Source organism: Geotrypetes seraphini, chromosome 1, assembly GCF_902459505.1.
Source record: "Geotrypetes seraphini chromosome 1, aGeoSer1.1, whole genome shotgun sequence".
Classification (NCBI taxonomy): domain Eukaryota; kingdom Metazoa; phylum Chordata; class Amphibia; order Gymnophiona; family Dermophiidae; genus Geotrypetes; species Geotrypetes seraphini.
In genome coordinates, this window is record NC_047084.1 from 283,917,820 (window position 1) to 283,935,800 (window position 17,981).

Sequence of the window (17,981 nt, forward strand, 5' to 3'; positions counted from 1 at the left end):
CCTCCACACAGTCAATGAGGATAACTATACTTTTCTTTTCCATACCCTAAGGGAATGCATGTGCAACTAAATTATATAAGGATTATGCAGCTTCCACTGAGCAAGGTAACCAAAGCAAATATTGGTTCTTACAGGGACTCAGATCATTCCCTGATAGGGCTTGAGATTAGCCTGGGAGGGTTGGAAGAAGATATATAAAAGGAACAGAGATGACTAAAGGAAGAAGACACAAAGGATATCCACCCAGGAGATAATCAACCCATGTGTACCTATTATATAGATTGCTGTGGAGGTTTGTTCTTCTGTTTTTTTAGTGTTAGAAATAGACCATCATTGGAAAATGAATCCAACTTTGTACCTAGATAAGGAGTTTCAACTGTATTTGAAGCAGACATGGCAGCATATGGAGGCAGAAAACACAGGCGAGGTAGATCTGAGGATATGTTGGGAAGTTGGCAAGGCTGTCATGCATGGGGAAATCATTGCATGCTCAGCAGGAGCCAGGGAGAAAAGAGAAGCAGATATACCTTCACTCTGACCCAGAATGGCAACTCTTATGTGAAATTGAGTAAGACCAAAATAGCATTTATTCAACATACCATGGACCAGTCCAGGCAGGCATATATGGAAGCTAGTAAGAAACCAAATGAACTTCTACAATATGTAACAATGATGTGGTACAAATATCAAATAGGTGGGGAAATAAGACCTGAAAATTATACTACTTGCATTTGGGGACCAAAGACAACTAAAGGCCAAGAAAAAGGAAAACCTATTTGTGTATCCACATACGCCCAAAAAATTACACTGAGCAGCTCAATATCACCACCATCCACACAACTTTGAAGCATCCTCTTTAACGGAAAACTTTTACTGTTCTTTATATATTAGTCACATCATACTGTTTCACCATAGAAGCTGAATTACAACATCCATCCACAATAGGCTGTGACCACACTCAGTCATGACCAACATGGGATAAAGAACAAAGTTGAAGAATTTAAGTTTGGTCTCTACAAATGGATTATCGTATGTTAAAAATGACAAAGCAGATGTGAACAACTTCTTTCATTTTCACTTTATTAAGGCGTAGAGTTCACATCACTCAACCCATTCACACAATATCCAAGTAGACTACATTTATGACGATGACTTTTCTACAGTTTGCATATATTACATAATTGCCATAATTTTAATATTTGCTTTACACCTCTCATATGTTAGATGCTGTCTGAAGATTCAGCAAGCATTGATTAAAGCAATCTCCAACCTCTGATATACATGGCAGTGGAATTGGGGATCACGTAATGGGAAGGTCACAGCCCCTTCTGGATGACCTTCCCTATGGCATACAAAGCAGGAAGTTCAAAATATACTTAGGTTTAAGTAATTTATTTGACCTACACTCATCAACTCTCAGTTTATAAAGCAAATAAGCCAAGTAAGGTGAAATATGTTCATTTCCTTTCCTTGAATCCTGCTAGACCAGTCCCTCTACCAGCTGATAAAGGTAAAGAATTGAAACATAAAGGTGGTGCCATCTGGAACTCTCCAGTACACTGTTGTCAAAGCAGTTCAATGAAACCAACAAGCTCGCAAACTTAAACATCCCATAGGGAAGCTCAGCAGAAACTTTCAACCACCCCTTCTTCAATGAACTATTTATGTTTTTAAACTAAAGTGGGGCAACAATCAAATCCAAGAATATAGTGTTCCAGGACAGGACCTGGACTGGTCTAGCAGGATTCAAGGAAAGTAAACTAAGAAAGTATGAATAAATTTCACATTCCTCATCATCCTACTAGACCAGTCCAGATGAACGTGATGCTCAAAAGCAGTATGTTCTAGGATAAAGACAAAAGCCCCCTGAATCATTACCCTGGCAGATGATGCTATGCTCTGGATTAGACCACCGATTTTGGAATGCTTTACCAAGGAACAGAGTATTAACAAGATCAACACTTTACAACTATCCTCTTGGGATACACAATGAACCTCAGCCCAAGAAATTGCTTACATCCAAGTGAAGTAGAACTTAAGAGCCAAAGGGCACATTTATTTTTAACGTACACAGGCTAACCCAATATCCAATTTACTGCACTACATTACAGAAGATGCTGAAGCTGAGCTCCTTCCACATGGACCCTGAAAAGGTCCAAGGAGATTATGCAGTCTCCTGAGAGTCTCGTCACTGACTAGCATCTCAGGAGAACTTAGCAAGCATCCAGGTTGAGAAGTTGCAAGAAGAAATCGAAGGGCATTCCTGCCAAAATGGAAGTAAGAATACCACCTGATTAACATGAATGAAGAACCCATTATCAGTAAAAGGATGGAGCAGTACATGGAGATATCTCTCTTGCAAACTTATGCTTGACAGGCTGAACAACTGGTCTTCCAAGGAGGTCAGCTTCCAGGGCTGAAATACTGGTCCCAGCAAAGCTCCGAGACTGTTAAAAGGTGCCAATGTAATAGCACCAACCACAGAGTGGGCTGAAATTTTCCATACCACCAAAAAAGGAACTAGATCTGGGTAGATCCCTAGAAAACCACCTGCATCTTGTCTGAGAACAAGACAAAGCTCCTATCTAAACTTTGAAGGAATCGAGAGTCAATCCCTTCTCTAGGGTGAACCATATGAAGATGAAAGGAAAACCAAGCCTGCTCTCTAAACCAGACTTAAACTAAGGTTGAAAGATCTACCAGCTATAGGAAATGTAACCTTAGAACACAGTGACCACCTCTCCAGACAAGGCCATGAATCAGAAGGGACCTGGGCTGTCCCAGATGAGTGGTTACTGTATCAGTGGCCCACATCCCTTCATGGGAGGCACAAGTAGACCCACTGGGAGCTGAACCAGAGTCATAGATCACAGATGACATGACTGGTTTGGAGCCAATAGGATTGCCAGAGTGCCTTCTGGAGAGCTCCACCTATCAGAGGTCAGAGAGAAAAATGCACTGAAGCCCCTACAGCAGCAAGGGTTGCATGAGCACAGTGAAGCCAATGAATCCAAGCTTCTTTCTGTAGCAAACAGACAAATAACAAATCAATTTTGTAAGGACTCCAACCAGTCCCAAACCACCAGAGGTTGGAAGACTGAGGAACTCCCCTCCACTCTCACTGAGGTAGTCTACCTGCTCAGTGACTGTCCTTACCTTGCAAACCAGTGAGAGCACTGCAATACACTGCTCTAACCAAGCTGCAAGCCAACTAGTTTCTGATACAAAATTTTTCCCACTAAAGGAGCCTGCATGTTTGCTAATTTATACCACGGGACCTTACCTGGATTGCTGTCTCCTATGGTACGAGCAGGAGGACCTGCAGCACGAGACAAGCAGCCCTCATCCTGAATTGATTAAAGACCTCACCTAGTCCAACTGCAACCAACAGCCCAGTGAAATTCAGCTAAGACACTAGTTCTCTCAAAGACTCATAGCCATGGTCACTACCACACAGACAGGCAGATCCAGCTGGACACCCATGAGGTGATGTGCTAGGACACTTCTTAACAACAAGGGCTAAATTGAGGGGTCCAGTTTGACAGTAGCACCCTCTTAAGGTTGATGCATGTGGGCCTATGACCCCACTGTCCAGCCCAACAACTGAAGACAAGCTCAGGCCTGAGAAGTTTGCTGTTTACAGATGACTCTCTTCCATAGTGTTTCTACTCTTTGAAAAGTCATTCCTCTAGAAGATTTATGACTCCCTATTGTATGTCAAATCTCACTTTTAGGTTTCAGCACCTATAACTATCCCATCTGACTCTTGATAAGGCTCATTCTCTCCAAGCCATTCCAATAACCGCAAGCCCTCTCTATCATGACATGGGCTCCACTTCCAAGGTGGCTCGGATGCAGAAGGCATCAGACACAAAGAGATCCTGTGGGGATGCATTGCAGCAGCAGCAGCAGAGAGCTTTGTTAGGACCAGGGAATTTAAGAATCCTCCCAGCCTGAACTAGGCTATCCCTGAGTGAAGTGGATCCAGAGGCATAATATCTTCAGGGAAACATACATCCTTTTCTGGTCTAAAGGAGTTAAAAGGGTACACCCTTTTGGAAATGACCAAATAAAGGGAACACTGGCCTAAGCTGCACTCCTAAGAAGGTGATAGCACCACTGCATCCAGCGAAAGTAAATCACTAAAAAGTGAACTTCCTGGCTTCCCTTTGAGAGGGAAGCTGAAGGGAGATAACTAGGCTTCTGAAGTGGGGTGTTCATGTCAGGAAGAAACCCTGCCAACCAGCTTCATGCACTGGCCCAAGATAAGGCAGACCCACTGATGGTAAAAGCCAGCCAACCAAGTGTGAGGAAGCCAACTGAGCAACCTTGAGGTATGTACTCTACCCTCTGAAAAAAATTGAAGCTCCAAATTTCTGGCATTCTTTGCTCCAGAAAGGGTTCACTCTTCTGTGGCTTCATAGACATAGGAATGGTCTAAGGCGCTAGTTACTTCAGTAGTGTCCTAAACCTTAGGGTGTTCTCTACTCCCCTGCAGCATCCAGCTACTGAAAGGGGCCCTCAGGAAGCTACTGAGGTCTGGCCTCCTCTTCCCCAAGTCTTCCCCTAAAGGGGACGCTTTTTCAGGCAGGCTTTGGAGTCTGGGTTGTGCCACCCCATGAATGACCTGCAAACCCCTTCTGGGGTTCCAGAGACCGGCGTGCTCTCATATACTGGATCCTTACCAAACACCCTTCCCTCCACTGGCCTGAATCCTACAGCCAAATTCATTGTGCTTTCATGTCCTCTCTCTCTGTTTGGTTTGTTTTTTTGTTTTTTTAAAATAGCTTTATTTTCCTAGCAAATTGATAGAAACAACTCAGCAAAAATTTTACTTTAAGTCTCTGCCAAAGCATAGGGGAGGGGGGATCAGGGGATGCACACAGTCACACACACATATCCACTCTGGATATGGGCTTGAGGCTCTAGAGCAGGGGTGTCAAACTCAGGCCTATGGGCCAAATTTGGTCTGCAGGGTAATTAAATTTGGCCCACCATTCCTTCCCTTCCTCCATCCTGGCTTCCTGATCTCCTCTTGAAAGCAGCCTGCAGAGGATCGCCAGTAGGCTGTAGCGAACCTCGTAGGCTGCCATTAACCTCCGCAGCACATTTCCTCTGCTGTGACCCCGTACGTCAAAGGAGGGGCGGGACTACGGCAGAGGGAACGTCCTGTGGAAGTCGACGACAGCCTGCGTGGTTCATACAGTCGACTGGCGATCCCCTGCCGGCTGCTTTCAAGAGGAGACCAGGAAACCGGGATAGAGGAAGGCAAGATAAAGTGGGCCAAATCTTGAAGGCGAGACCGGGAAGAAGGGGGAAAACAGTATAGCACAATTGTCAAAACATTACACTAATGTGTGTTGTATCTGAATATTGATTATTGCAATATTTATTATTTTCATTTAATGGCTTTAGCTGCCTATATATACTTTAAAAATCATTTTTGCAGTGTGAGGTTATTGCAAAGAACTGCTGTTGCATTTAATCTCTCTGGGGTGGGGGGAGGGGAAGAAAAAATGGGTCTAAAACAGAGGAGAGGAAGAGAGATGATGAACAATGGGATGGAGGGAGGGAAGAGCTGCGGGGATGGAGACAAAAAAAGGAAAGATGCCAGACCTCCTGAGGAGGGAAGGGAAATGGAAGGGGAGGGGAAGATAGAGATGGAAGATAGATGGTTAGCACGGAGAAAGAAGAAAACGACAAATAAGAAAGAGACCATGGCAAGTGAGTTATAAGAAAACAACCAGAGCCTGTGACCAACATGATTTGAATAATGACCAAAGAAAGGTAGAAAAAGATAAGTTCAATTATAGCATCAAGATGGCGTCAAGAGTGGACATCTGAGCAGGTCACAGCGAGTTATGGAGATTTTTTTTTCCTTTTTACACTTAACGCTGAAGCGCTACTCTAACCCGAATAGAGAAGAGAAAGGGAGCCGTCCGCCCTAACCCTCCGGCGCCCGGGACCCCGCAGCGTATAATTCAGCCAACGATCTTGAATGCTTTTGCCTGCACAGCCTTGGAGAACCCCTCTACCTCAGGGGTGAGCCAGGAGCTTTCCGGCGAACTCAGCACAGGAGCAGCCCGGGCGTTTCTTAGCCTGGAGCAGAGATCAATTTCTCCCCAACCCGGAAGTGCTTCAATGCAGGGAGCTGCAGGAGTTCAGCAGCCTGATGTGGGAAGAATGGACTCCAGCAGTGGAGGGACGCCGGTACCGGAGCCTTTGCAGGACAGTGTTGAAGATATTGGCCATCTAACCCCTGACATTATAGGAGGAGAGGTGAGAGGAGCTTCTGGAGGGACGAACATCAGTTTTGGGGAGCTGAAAAGACCTGAGAAGATTGATATGGAAGTGCTTTGGCAGGCCATATCTATCATGGACGCCAACCTAAAATTGAGTCTTTCAATTATCAAAACTGACTATGGGACTATCTATTCCAGAGTGGAGCAACAGGGAGTGCGATTAACTAATTTGACTGAGAAATTGGAGAAACAGGAAGAAAGTCTGAAGGAAGTGAAGACTGTTCAATTGGAAATGGTTAAGGAAAGATCATTTATTTCTCGTAAGCTGGAAAATTTTGAAAACTCACTTAGGAGGAATAATTTAAGATTTTTGAACTTTCCTAAATGCCCCGTCATCTCTCCAGTAGAGAAGGCAAGAAAATAGTTCTGAGAGGTCCTAGCCATTCCAGCGGACAATTTACCTCCAATTGTTAGGGCTTATTACTTGGATATTAAAAAGACCTCAAGGGGAATCTACCCCTAAGTGAAAATTTGAAGACAATGTTAACCTATCTTTATTTTTGGAAAGTTCTCTTGAGGTGGTAATGGTTAGAACCACTCTCTTGCTGACTCTAGCTTTGGAAAGTGATAGAGAATATGTTTTACATTTATATTTCTGTCATCTAAATGATAAATTTTTGGGTTCAAATGTTAGAATTTTTCCGGATCTAGAATTGAAAACCCAGAGGCATAGAAAGGAGTTCTTGGATTTGCGGTAACCCTTGGGGTTACTTTTTTGCTTAAATTTCCATCAAAATGTTTTGTTTCTTATCAAAATAAAAATTTCCTTTTTCTTGAACACAAACAGTTAATAGATTTTTTTTTTTTAGTTCAAAATATTTTTATTGATTTTTTTTTTAGGACCAAAAGAAGAGTTGGTTTCTTAGTCCATGGATGAATGACCTGCCTACCGGCTATAGAGAGGGTATCCATTGCCGTTACTCTATATTGTATAATTTTCTGTATTTGAAATTTATTCTTTCTCTTGATTCTATTTTGTGGACTAAATGTATTTCTTAGTATATATGTTAAAAAATTTTCTCATATTTGGATATTCTGATCTCCTTTCAAGAATGTAATGCTTGAAATTGGATTGTAAAAGGATAACAAAAAAAAAAAAAGGTAGAAAAAATAATTTTATTTTCTGTTTTGTGATTACAATATGCCAGATTACATTACAGAGCCCGCGTGGGGTTAGAAAGGTTGTAACCCTATATTTCTACTAAGATTATTATTAAGGTGCACATTTAGCATGCGATAAATCGGTTAGCGTACCCCTAAGGACCCCTAAGTATCTTAATAAAAAATTTGGCCCGCAACTTAGCCTATGTTTTAGATTTCGGCCCCTTATGTGATTGAGTTTGACACCCCTGCTCAAGAGGAAGACAATTCAGGCTCAACTGTGAGCAAGGGCCATGGTCTGAACCCAGAAGAAGCCTCAAGGATCATGGACTGTGGACTGTAGCCTAGGGAGTGAGGTCCAACATTAAAGCCTGCTGTACCAGCCTGACCTATACCATCTGCTAGAGGTACAGAAATACTAGAGAGCTCTAGGCTGTACCAGTTCTCATACTGGTGATATCACTGGAACATTTCCGTTCTCAACTGCTAGTACGGGGATACAACCCATTCATCTGGACTGGTCTAACAGAAAAAGGAATTATTTAGAATTATAATAAAAAGAATGTTAAACATTCATCTATATCCACACACCTTATGCTAACAATAGTGTTTTATGCATTCTCAATGTACAATGAAAATTGGTTTTGATGTTATAATAGCCTGAGAAGCATCATCTTTGGTAAGAAGCAGCAGTTACATGAGCACATCTGCACAGGATTGTGCAGGAAATTTGTAATACTGACTGAGCTTCTCTCCCAACAGAGCAAACATTGGACCTAAGTGCAATCTACTGGCACCTTAAGTTTTAGAGCTATATCCTGACAAGGATTGGCAATATCTGCCTCTGAAGCTGTCTTGTATGAACTGTTACTTTAACTTCCCCTTGTGGATTTGGAGGGAAGCATTTTTCTGATGAAAGTTGATAACAGCAATAGCGCCTGAATCAAACTGTTTATTAACCCCTTCTACCACCCTCCACCTACATATGTTCACTTTACAAAACAGAAAAAGATCAGCTGCCTCATATTTAATCCAAAGTAAACTTTTCCACATTTGCCACATAAATGCTGCCCATCCTTTATAGAAAATAACTAGTAGACAGTTGTGCTGTATATTTCCCTTGGCTTATGCAATACTCTATTCACTAAAGAAACCTTGTTAGCTGTTTTAATTACAAAGAAACTAAATAAAACAAACAAACAAAAAAAACCCCAACTTAGCATATATGTATAATGTTACCCACTGCTACTATGCATGTCTATAAAATAAATTGTTTTACTAATATTTCCTTGGAAAGAGTTCGGTCAGATGCACCTTGGCAACATCAGAAGGCGACTTGGGGGTCAGATCTTCCGGCATGCTTTTGTGCTGACCAGTAAAGAAGTAGATGGGACAGGGGAAGTAAAGGAGTAGATGGGACAGGGGAAGCCGTACTCAAAGAAATTAATGCTCAACTGCTTTTGGTGAATACCGAGGCAAAGTTATAGATAAGTTTTTGCAGCACAAGCAAGTCTTCAGTTGTACTTCGGAAGTAAAATTTTAAAGACCAGATATTGCCACACTAAGTTTTGAAAATATTTTCATAAACATATACACATCATAGAATACTTCTTTTACAGCCATTTTACATTTAAGTCTTCTGTTCTGTTTACAAATGAGTAATAGAGGATTAATGATTACTTCTCTCTCCCACAGATCCATTTGAAATACAATTAAATAACTTGGGGAAAATAAGTCAGAGATGAACTCTCACGACATCGTGAGTAGGAACTGACTTCTCACAATCCCCGCACAGTATTGATGAGAACTTCTGTTTTTCAGCTATGCAAGGACGGCACATGATGTGGCCACATGGAAGCTGGTAGATGGGTTCTGTTTTGAAATACAGAGAGAATGTCCTTGAGCAGGATACACATCTTTGAGCCGTGGTGCTTCTACTCTGCTCTGGAAACCATGAGAAGAAGAATACGGAGTTAGTTATCTTTACTATTGAGAATGCTAAACCATCACTTTAAAAAATAAACCTAATTAAGTATTTTGCAGACTAGTAACAGAACAAGGTCAACATTTTCCACTAGTTGCTAACACAAAAGCCATTAGGGAGTTTAAAGAATAGTGATATAATACTCAATGTACTCTGTATGATTTTAATATAAAAAGAGTTACATGTGACAAGACAATCATTTAGCTGCTCATAACAGAATTTCTTGTAGTGATGTTTTCATGTACAGCTCCCCCTCTTGATTCACGGTTTCCCCACTCGCGAATTCGGTTATTCGCGATTTTTTGCCCCCAACCTTACCTCCCTCCTGTATCTCCGACCTTACCTGGTGGTCTAGCAGTGATGCAGGGCAGGAGCAATCTTCCTACACTCCTGCCTCGTACAGAGCCGTGATCAAAATGGCTGTCGTGAGTTCCCATTGTAATCTCGAGACTACAACGGGAACTCATAGGGCAGGAGCATAGGAAGATCGCTCCTGCTCGCATCACCGCTAGACCACCAGGTAAGGTCAGGGACACAGGAGAGAGGCAGAGAGAGTAGGTCACAGCCGGCCCAAAAACTTATTTGCGATTTTTTTCCTATTCGCAGGCCAGCTCTGCACCTAACCCCCGCGAATATTGAGGGTCTGCTGTAGTGCATGATAAAACAGTATTACCCAAAGCGTGATAAAGAAAACTTGTACATAAAAACATCTTCCAACCATACAAAGCATTTTGTGGAAGGACTGATCTAATACAGCAATGGAATGAGATCTAGAGAAACCAAGATCCAGATTCCCCTTTGCTTACACTCTCTAGCTGACTCAGTTGCCCACAAACTGTAAACTCTTCCTAGACTTATGATATCCAAGTTCTAATAATCTTGAAAGGTGAAAACTGAACTCATTAAAAGAAGTGGCAAAGTCAAGCAGCCTGAACACACAAACAGGAGGAGGAACGGAGTCGGCCCTGATCCTGGATAAACTGCCAAGGAGCCAAAGAGCCTGCGCTCAAATCCACTAGTGAACAAACCTGGGGCGAGCTATGCTCATAAGGGAACAGTCCCCAAGCTCCTGAATTGTTAATGCAGGCTGTCCAAGTGGGTGTAATGCAAAGCAGCCAACCCCTTAGACGAGAATTATTTGGGCGGGCGAGGGATACTGCTTCCAGCATGGGGGTGTGATGCCGGTTATCGGGGGGCGTTTGCGGGCGGGGGCGAGTGAAGCCGGTTAGAGCGGGGGGATGCGATGCAGGTTCGAGCGGGGGGGGGGGGGCGCGTTTGCAGGGGGGGAGTGATGCCGGTTCGAGCGGGGTGGAGCAGCGCCGGTGGCCTCGTGGGGGGTGGGGAGGTGGAACCAATCAAGCGAGTTTTCCTTACTTCCTATGGGGAAACTCGCTTTGATATACAAGCAATTTGATTTATGAGCATGCTTCTGGAACAAATTATGCTCGTAAACCAAGGTTCCACTGTATAGTTTTGCAGACAGTTGAATATAAACTGTTGCAATAATACAAAAGAGATAAAATGAGAACTTGATCTAACAACAAGAATGCTCTTCTAAAAACAAAAAATATGGCATGAAGTCAACGTCATTTTAAAAAGAACTAACATTACTGTTGATGTCTTATTGGAAAAATAAGAAGCCAGGATAAAGACTATGGCCTATATTCACTAAGCCCACCAATCCTACTTGATCCATGGGTGATCCGTTGCAGGCCAACTGAATCTCCACACGTCCTCATGCAAATGGGGGTGATCGGAGGCACGCCCCCCACCAACCACACAGATCGCTACAGAGCGATCCTGACGCATGCGCAGACCATCTTCTTTGCCTGTAGATGGTCTGCGCATGCTTACAGAGTTGGAAACTTTATTTTTTAAAATTTTTACTTCGCGAGCCTGTGGTTTTAACCTGTTTTAAACCCGTGGGTTAAAACCACAGGCTCGCACTGCGGGGAAGGGTGAGCAGGGCAGTTGGGGCAGAGAGCAGGGCAGTCAGAAAGGACTGGTCCCCAGCAGTCGTTTCTTTGTTGATCGGCCAGCCCAGTCAGTGTTCCTGATTTTGGTTAGTGAATCGCTGCCTTCCGACTTTGCATGCCGTTTCCCCTCATTTGCATGCGCGGATCGGTTCAGATCATGATCGGCACAGAGGTTAGTGAATCGCGATGGAGGAAAACTGGGTCGTACACGATCGCAAACACGATCAGTGGGTTTAACGAATCTAGCCCATGTATGATCTATAGAATGTACATCTGAAGCCAAGCTCCTAAAAATACTAAAGAGCCTCTTTTGATCCATATAGTTGTGTCCAATATGTTCGACAGACATGTAGCTGTTTTATATCGTCTTCATGAAGAGAACTGTCATAAATTCAGACATATTCCTAGTGCCTTCTTGGTTAGTACCTTCTTGGTTGTCATTTTTGGTAATATTAAGTCCAACAAGAAGTGACCACTAGTGATGTACACTGTTAGCTAGGCTGATTAGAATACATGTTTTCAGTCTTTTCAGTCCTCATTCAGTAGTGTCACAGGTAAGGTTTCAAGGAACAGGGATAGGACATATGCAAGACCTAGGCAGGCTACATTAAGACAAACTAAGAAAAAGTGAAATGGAGAGGAAAACAAGGGGAGAAATTGAAGCATAAAGTTCCCTGGCTAAAAGGTAGAGATAGTGGCTCCTTGTAAAGCAATATATGAGTGCTCTTTTATTAACTGCTAGGTGTCAGAATTGACTAATGGTTAGCAGGCCCTTTCCTGAGCACTGAACAGTGCTTCCAGTGTCTCCAGCCCCTGCTAGCCTAAGGAGAAGGCACCAGATTTAGGAACTGAACCAAATCTTAGGCATGGCAGTAAATAAAGCTACTGGTGAGTTATCTGGCAGAGATACCTTCTAATTTTTTTTTATAATTTGCAGAAATTTACTTCTTCATTTACTCAGTGTACAAGTTTTGGAGGGCTAATATGGTACTCCCCTACCACTTTCACTCCTGCAATTGTTATATGATATTTTTTTTTTCAAATTGTCTTTAATGTAGTGGAAAGACAAGCAATCAAGCCTTCATTTTTAGTACTATAGATTTGAAAAACCCTCACCAATACAATTACTAGCTGAATTCTGACGCATCCTTTGAACGACAGTTAAGTAAATGCACTCATTTTTAAGAGTCACCTTGCATCCTTTATGCTGTAATTGCACACATTTTGCTTTCTAGCACAGTACGACATGTTAAAAATATTCAGTGGGTGATTAAAGAGTAAAAATGAAACCTTTGTGACTTCAGACTGTTCAGTTTTTTTCTCTAGTTACAAAAAAAAGGATTACAAACTTTTGGTGAAGAAAGATTCAAAGTCAATGGCGGACCACCCTGGGCACTGTCTTCAGGAGGGGGGAGTGTCAGCGTCTTTCCTCCTGTCTGCCCCCCTGCGTACCTCTTTAAATGTTCACCAGTGCAAGCAGAATCTTCCACTAGCTGCTCACGCCAGCCTTGGCTCCCTTCCGACATAGGATGTGACATCAGAAGGGAGCCGAGGCCGGGCGAGCAGCAGATAGAATATACTGCTCGTGCTGGTGAACATTTCAAGAGGTACATGGTGATGGGGAGCACTCAAGCGGCAAGGAAGAGTGGCGGGGACGCTTAAGCGGTGGGGAAGAGTAGGGGGCATGGTGCGGCAATGCCAGGCACCACCATCCCAGATGTCATCCTCCCTCACAACGCCACTGTTCAAAGTTACTTGAATATCCAATCCAATCCTTGGTCTTGTATACCAAGTCATCCCCAACTGTGGGGCTCGATTCGGTTTACAAAAGAATTAACTAATAAGACAAGAAAAATGAATTATTAGAGCAAAGGCATCATCAGTTGTAATCCTTATTTATCAGTTAGAAATTTCTGAAATAGATAAGGTTTTCTGAAAAGTTATCAGAGAGGGAAGAAGTCTAACTAGATATCGGAAGGCCTTATAATTTGGCAGCTGATATCATTAGACATGTGTATGATAAATTTTTAAAAAGCACAAAAATAAGACAATGTGCAAAAACTATAGTCACATAGAAGGGTATGCTGAGGAAGTACTTAAGGTAGAAGCTAGCATGAGATTTCTGTGCCTATAGCACAAGATGTACAATTTTGACACTGTGCTGTTTGTGGGCAAACTGTTTTATTAATTAAAGTATAATTAGCAACATCACAAGAGGAACATAAGAGAACAGACTGGCAGGTGAAGTGAGTCAGGCGAAAAAGGGAATTCTTATGATGCCTAACTAATAATGATCACCACTAAACAGGACAGGAAGAAAATGAAAGAATATAAAGACTAATATTAAATCCACTGAAAAGGAGGAGATTATGATAATAGAGGACATAAGAACATAACAGCCATACTAGGGTAGACTGATGATCCATCTAGCCCAGTATTTTCTTCTAGCAGTGGCTATTTCAGATTGGCCTTTTAAATATGGTGTTTGAGGAAAGAATGTTCCAGAACAAGAGGACATAGTATGACACCAGAGTAATATCAGAAAATATTTCTTCACTGAAAGGATGGTGAACAGAAAGGCGTGAAAAGACCGGAATTTCACCCACCACACTACAACACAATCCAAACCCATAGTGGAGCATCACCAGAGAGAGCCAGTCCGGGTAGCCAGTGTTATAGGTCATATGCTATGGAAAGGGAGAGCAAAGAGTGAAAAACACAGAGGACTTTAATAGATGGCTCAGAGCCTGGTGTCATCAAGAAGGCTTCAGGTACATAGGAGGATGGGGAAATACATGGAAGGACAAGAAGCTATATTGCACTGATGGGCTACATATTACTACAGCAGGAAAAAGAAACCTTGCAGAGAAATTTAGACAATATTTTTCTAGGCATTTAAACTAGAAGGTGGGGGTGGTGTATGTACGAAGGACAATTATAGAGACCAGCCCCGGCAAAAGAAAGGATGTGATAGTAGTAAAGGCTGCAACATAAGCAGTATCAGCAACTCATTTCTTAGTATTGCAACGGAAAGTGAAACGACACAAAAATCCATACGAAAAAGGAGATTATCGCTGAAAAATAGCTGGAAAGCGATGACCACAAATGCTCGCAGTCTAAGCAACAAAGTTCATGATCTGCAAGCCCTGATATTAGAGGCAGATCTAGATATTGTTGCTATCACAGAGACATGGTTCAGTGAATCACATGGATGGGATGCAAACATACCGGGATATAATCTTTTTAGGAAGGACAAAGATGGTCATAAAGATGGCGGAGTAGCTCTCTATGTAAAGATCAATATCCAAGCGACCGAAATGCAAGGGACCTGGGGAGAGGAAGAAGCGATATGGATTGCTCTGAAAAGAGAAGATGGAACTTCTATCTATGTGGGTGTAGTCTACAGATCTCCGACTCAATCGCAGCAAATTGATAAGGATCTGATTGTGGATATCCAAAAGTTTGGAAGGAAAGAGGAGGTTCTGCTGTTGGGAGATTTCAACCTGCCGGATGCGGACTGGAATGTTCCGTCTGCGGAATCGGAAAGAAGTAGGGAGATTGTGGATGCCTTTCAAGAGGCTCTGCTCAGACAAATGGTGACGGAACCCACAAGGGAAAAAGCGATATTGGATCTGGTCCTCACAAATGGAGAGAGTATCTCTAATGTTTGAGTGGGTGCTCACCTGGGTAGTAGCGATCATCAAACGGTTTGGTTTGATATAACGGCTAAAGTGGAGAGCGGCCGCACGATACTTAAAGTCCTAGATTTCAAACGTACGGACTTTAATGCAATGGGAAAGTACCTGAAGAAAGAGCTGTTAGGATGGGAGGACATAAGAGAAGTGGAAAGACAGTGGTCTAAGCTGAAAGGAGCGATAAAAATGGCTACGGACCTTTATGTGAAGAAAATCAATAAAAACCAAGAGAAAAAGGAAGCCGATATGGTTCTCCAACCTAGTGGCTGAGAAAATAAAGGCGAAAGAGTTGGTGTTCATGAAATATAAAAAAAACCAAGAAGAGGAGAGCAGAAAGGACTAAAGGGTGAAACTGAAAGAAGCCAAGAGAGAGATATGTTTGGCGAAGGCACAGGTGGAAGAAGAAATGGCTAAAAATGTAAAAAAGGGAGATAAAAATTTTTTCAGATATATTAGTGAAAGGAGGAAGATAAAAAATGGAATTGCTAGGCTAAAAGATGCTGGGAACAAATATGTGAAGAGTGATGAGGAGAAAGCAAATGTGCTAAACAAATACTTCTGTTCTGTGTTCACAGAAGAAAATCCTGGAGAAGGACCGAGATTGTCTGGCAAAGTTACACGAGCAAATGGAGTAGATTCTGCGCCGTTCACGGAGGAGGGTGTTTATGAGCAACTTGAAAAACTGAAGGTGGACAAAGCGATGGGACCAGACGGGATCCATCCCAGGATACTAAGGGAGCTCAGAGAGGTTCTGGCGAGTCCTATTAAAGACTTGTTCAACAAATCTCTGGAGACGGGAGTGATTCCTGGGGATTGGAGGAGAGCGGATGTGGTCCCTATTCATAAAAGTGGTCACAGGGATGAAGCAGGAAACTACAGGCCGGTGAGCCTCACTTCAGTTGTTGGAAAAATAATGGAAGTGTTACTGAAAGAAAGGATAGTGTACTTCCTTGAATCTAATGGGTTACAGGATCTGAGGCAACATGGCTTTACAAAAGGTAAATCGTGCCAAACGAACCTGATTGAATTTTTTGATTGGGTGACCAGAGAGCTGGATCGAGGACATATGCTAGATGTAATTTACTTGGATTTCAGCAAAGCCTTTGATACAGTTCCTCATAGGAGGCTGTTGAACAAACTTGAAGGGCTGAAGTTAGGACCCAAAGTGGTGAACTGGGTCAGAAACTGGCTGTCGGACAGACGCCAGAGGGTGGTGGTTAATGGAAGTCGCTCGAAGGAAAGAAAGGTGACTAGTGGAGTCCCTCAGGGTTCGGTGCTGGGGCCAATCCTGTTCAATATGTTTGTGAGTGACATTGCTGAAGGGTTAGAAGGAAAAGTGTGCCTTTTTGCAGATGATACCAAGATTTGTAACAGAGTAGACACCGAAGAGGGAGTGGAAAATATGAAAAAGGATCTGCAAAAGTTAGAGGAATGGTCTAATGCCTGGCAACTAAAATTCAATGCAAAGAAATGCAGAGTAATGCATTTGGGGATTAATAATAGGAAGGAACCGTATATGCTGGGAGGAGAGAAGCTGATATGCACGGACAGGGAGAGGGACCTTGGGGTGATAGTGTCCGAAGATCTAAAGGCGAAAAAACAGTGTGACAAGGCAGTGGCTGCTGCCAGAAGGATGCTGGGCTGTATAAAGAGAGGCGTAGTCAGTAGAAGGAAGAAAGTGTTGATGCCCCTGTACAGGTCATTGGTGAGGCCCCACTTGGAGTATTGTGTTCAGTTTTGGAGACCGTATCTGGCGAAAGACGTAAGAAGACTTGAGGCGGTCCAGAGGAGGGCGACGAAAATGATAGGAGGTTTGCGCCAGAAGACGTATGAGGAGAGACTGGAAGCCCTGAATATGTATACCCTAGAGCAGGGGTGTCCAATGTCGATCCTCGAGGGCCGCAATCCAGTCGGGTTTTCAGGATTTCCCCAATGAATATGCATGAGATCTATGTGCATGCACTGCTTTCAATGCATATTCATTGGGGAAATCCTGAAAACCCGACTGGATTGCGGCCCTCGAGGACCGACATTGGACACCCCTGCCCTAGAGGAAAGGAGAGACAGAGGAGATATGATTCAGACGTTCAAATACTTGAAGGGTATTAACGTAGAATAAAATCTTTTCCAGAGAAAGGAAAATGGTAAAACCAGAGGACATAATTTGAGGTTGAGGGGTGGTAGATTCAGGGGCAATGTTAGGAAATTCTACTTTACGGAGAGGGTAGTGGATGCCTGGAATGCGCTCCCGAGAGAGGTGGTGGAGAGTAAAACTGTGACTGATTTCAAAGAAGCGTGGGATGAACACAGAAGATTTAGAATCAGAAAATAATATTAAATATTGAACTAGGCCAGTTACTGGACAGACTTGCACGGTCTGTGTCTGTGTATGGCCGTTTGGTGAAGGATGGGCAGGAGAGGGCTTCAATGGCTGGGAGGGTGTAGATGGGCTGGAGTAAGTCTTAACAGATATTTTGGCAGTTGTAACCCAAACACAGTACCGGGTAAAGCTTTGGATTCTTGCCCAGAAATAGCTAAGAAGAAAAATTAAAAAAAATTAAATTAAATTAAAAAAAAAAAAAAAAAAAATTTTTTTAATTGAATCAGGTTGGGCAGACTGGATGGACCATTCGGGTCTTTATCTACCGTCATCTACTATGTTACTATGCTATCTGACCTAAAACTGAAATCGTATATATACGCAGATGACATCACTATTATCATTCCTATAACCCCTTTTACCCAAGAGACTGAACAATTCACCTCTTCCGTCCTCACCAAGATAGAACAATGGACCACATTATTCAAATTAAAACTGAATCCAGAAAAAAACCAAAATTTTCCTGGCTAGTCCCACCAACAAGCTAACAAATACCTCCTTGAAATTAAACGGGTTAGACTACCCAATTAACCCCACTATCAA

At 42.7% G+C, this 17,981-nt stretch overlaps 1 protein-coding gene across 5 annotated transcripts in view; it reads right to left on the reverse strand.

Moving 5' to 3' along the window:
* Positions 1-1,055: 1,055 nt before the first annotated feature.
* The window catches only part of UBOX5 (U-box domain containing 5), a 58,404-nt gene continuing 41,478 nt past the window's right edge, over positions 1,056-17,981 (reverse strand). For all 5 annotated transcript variants that reach the window (XM_033952983.1, XM_033952975.1, XM_033952965.1 and 2 more), the window contains one exon: positions 1,056-9,347. In XM_033952983.1, coding sequence (XP_033808874.1) covers positions 9,139-9,347 — 209 coding nt within the window. In that variant the 3' untranslated portion in view covers positions 1,056-9,138. The remainder of the gene's footprint in view (positions 9,348-17,981) is intronic.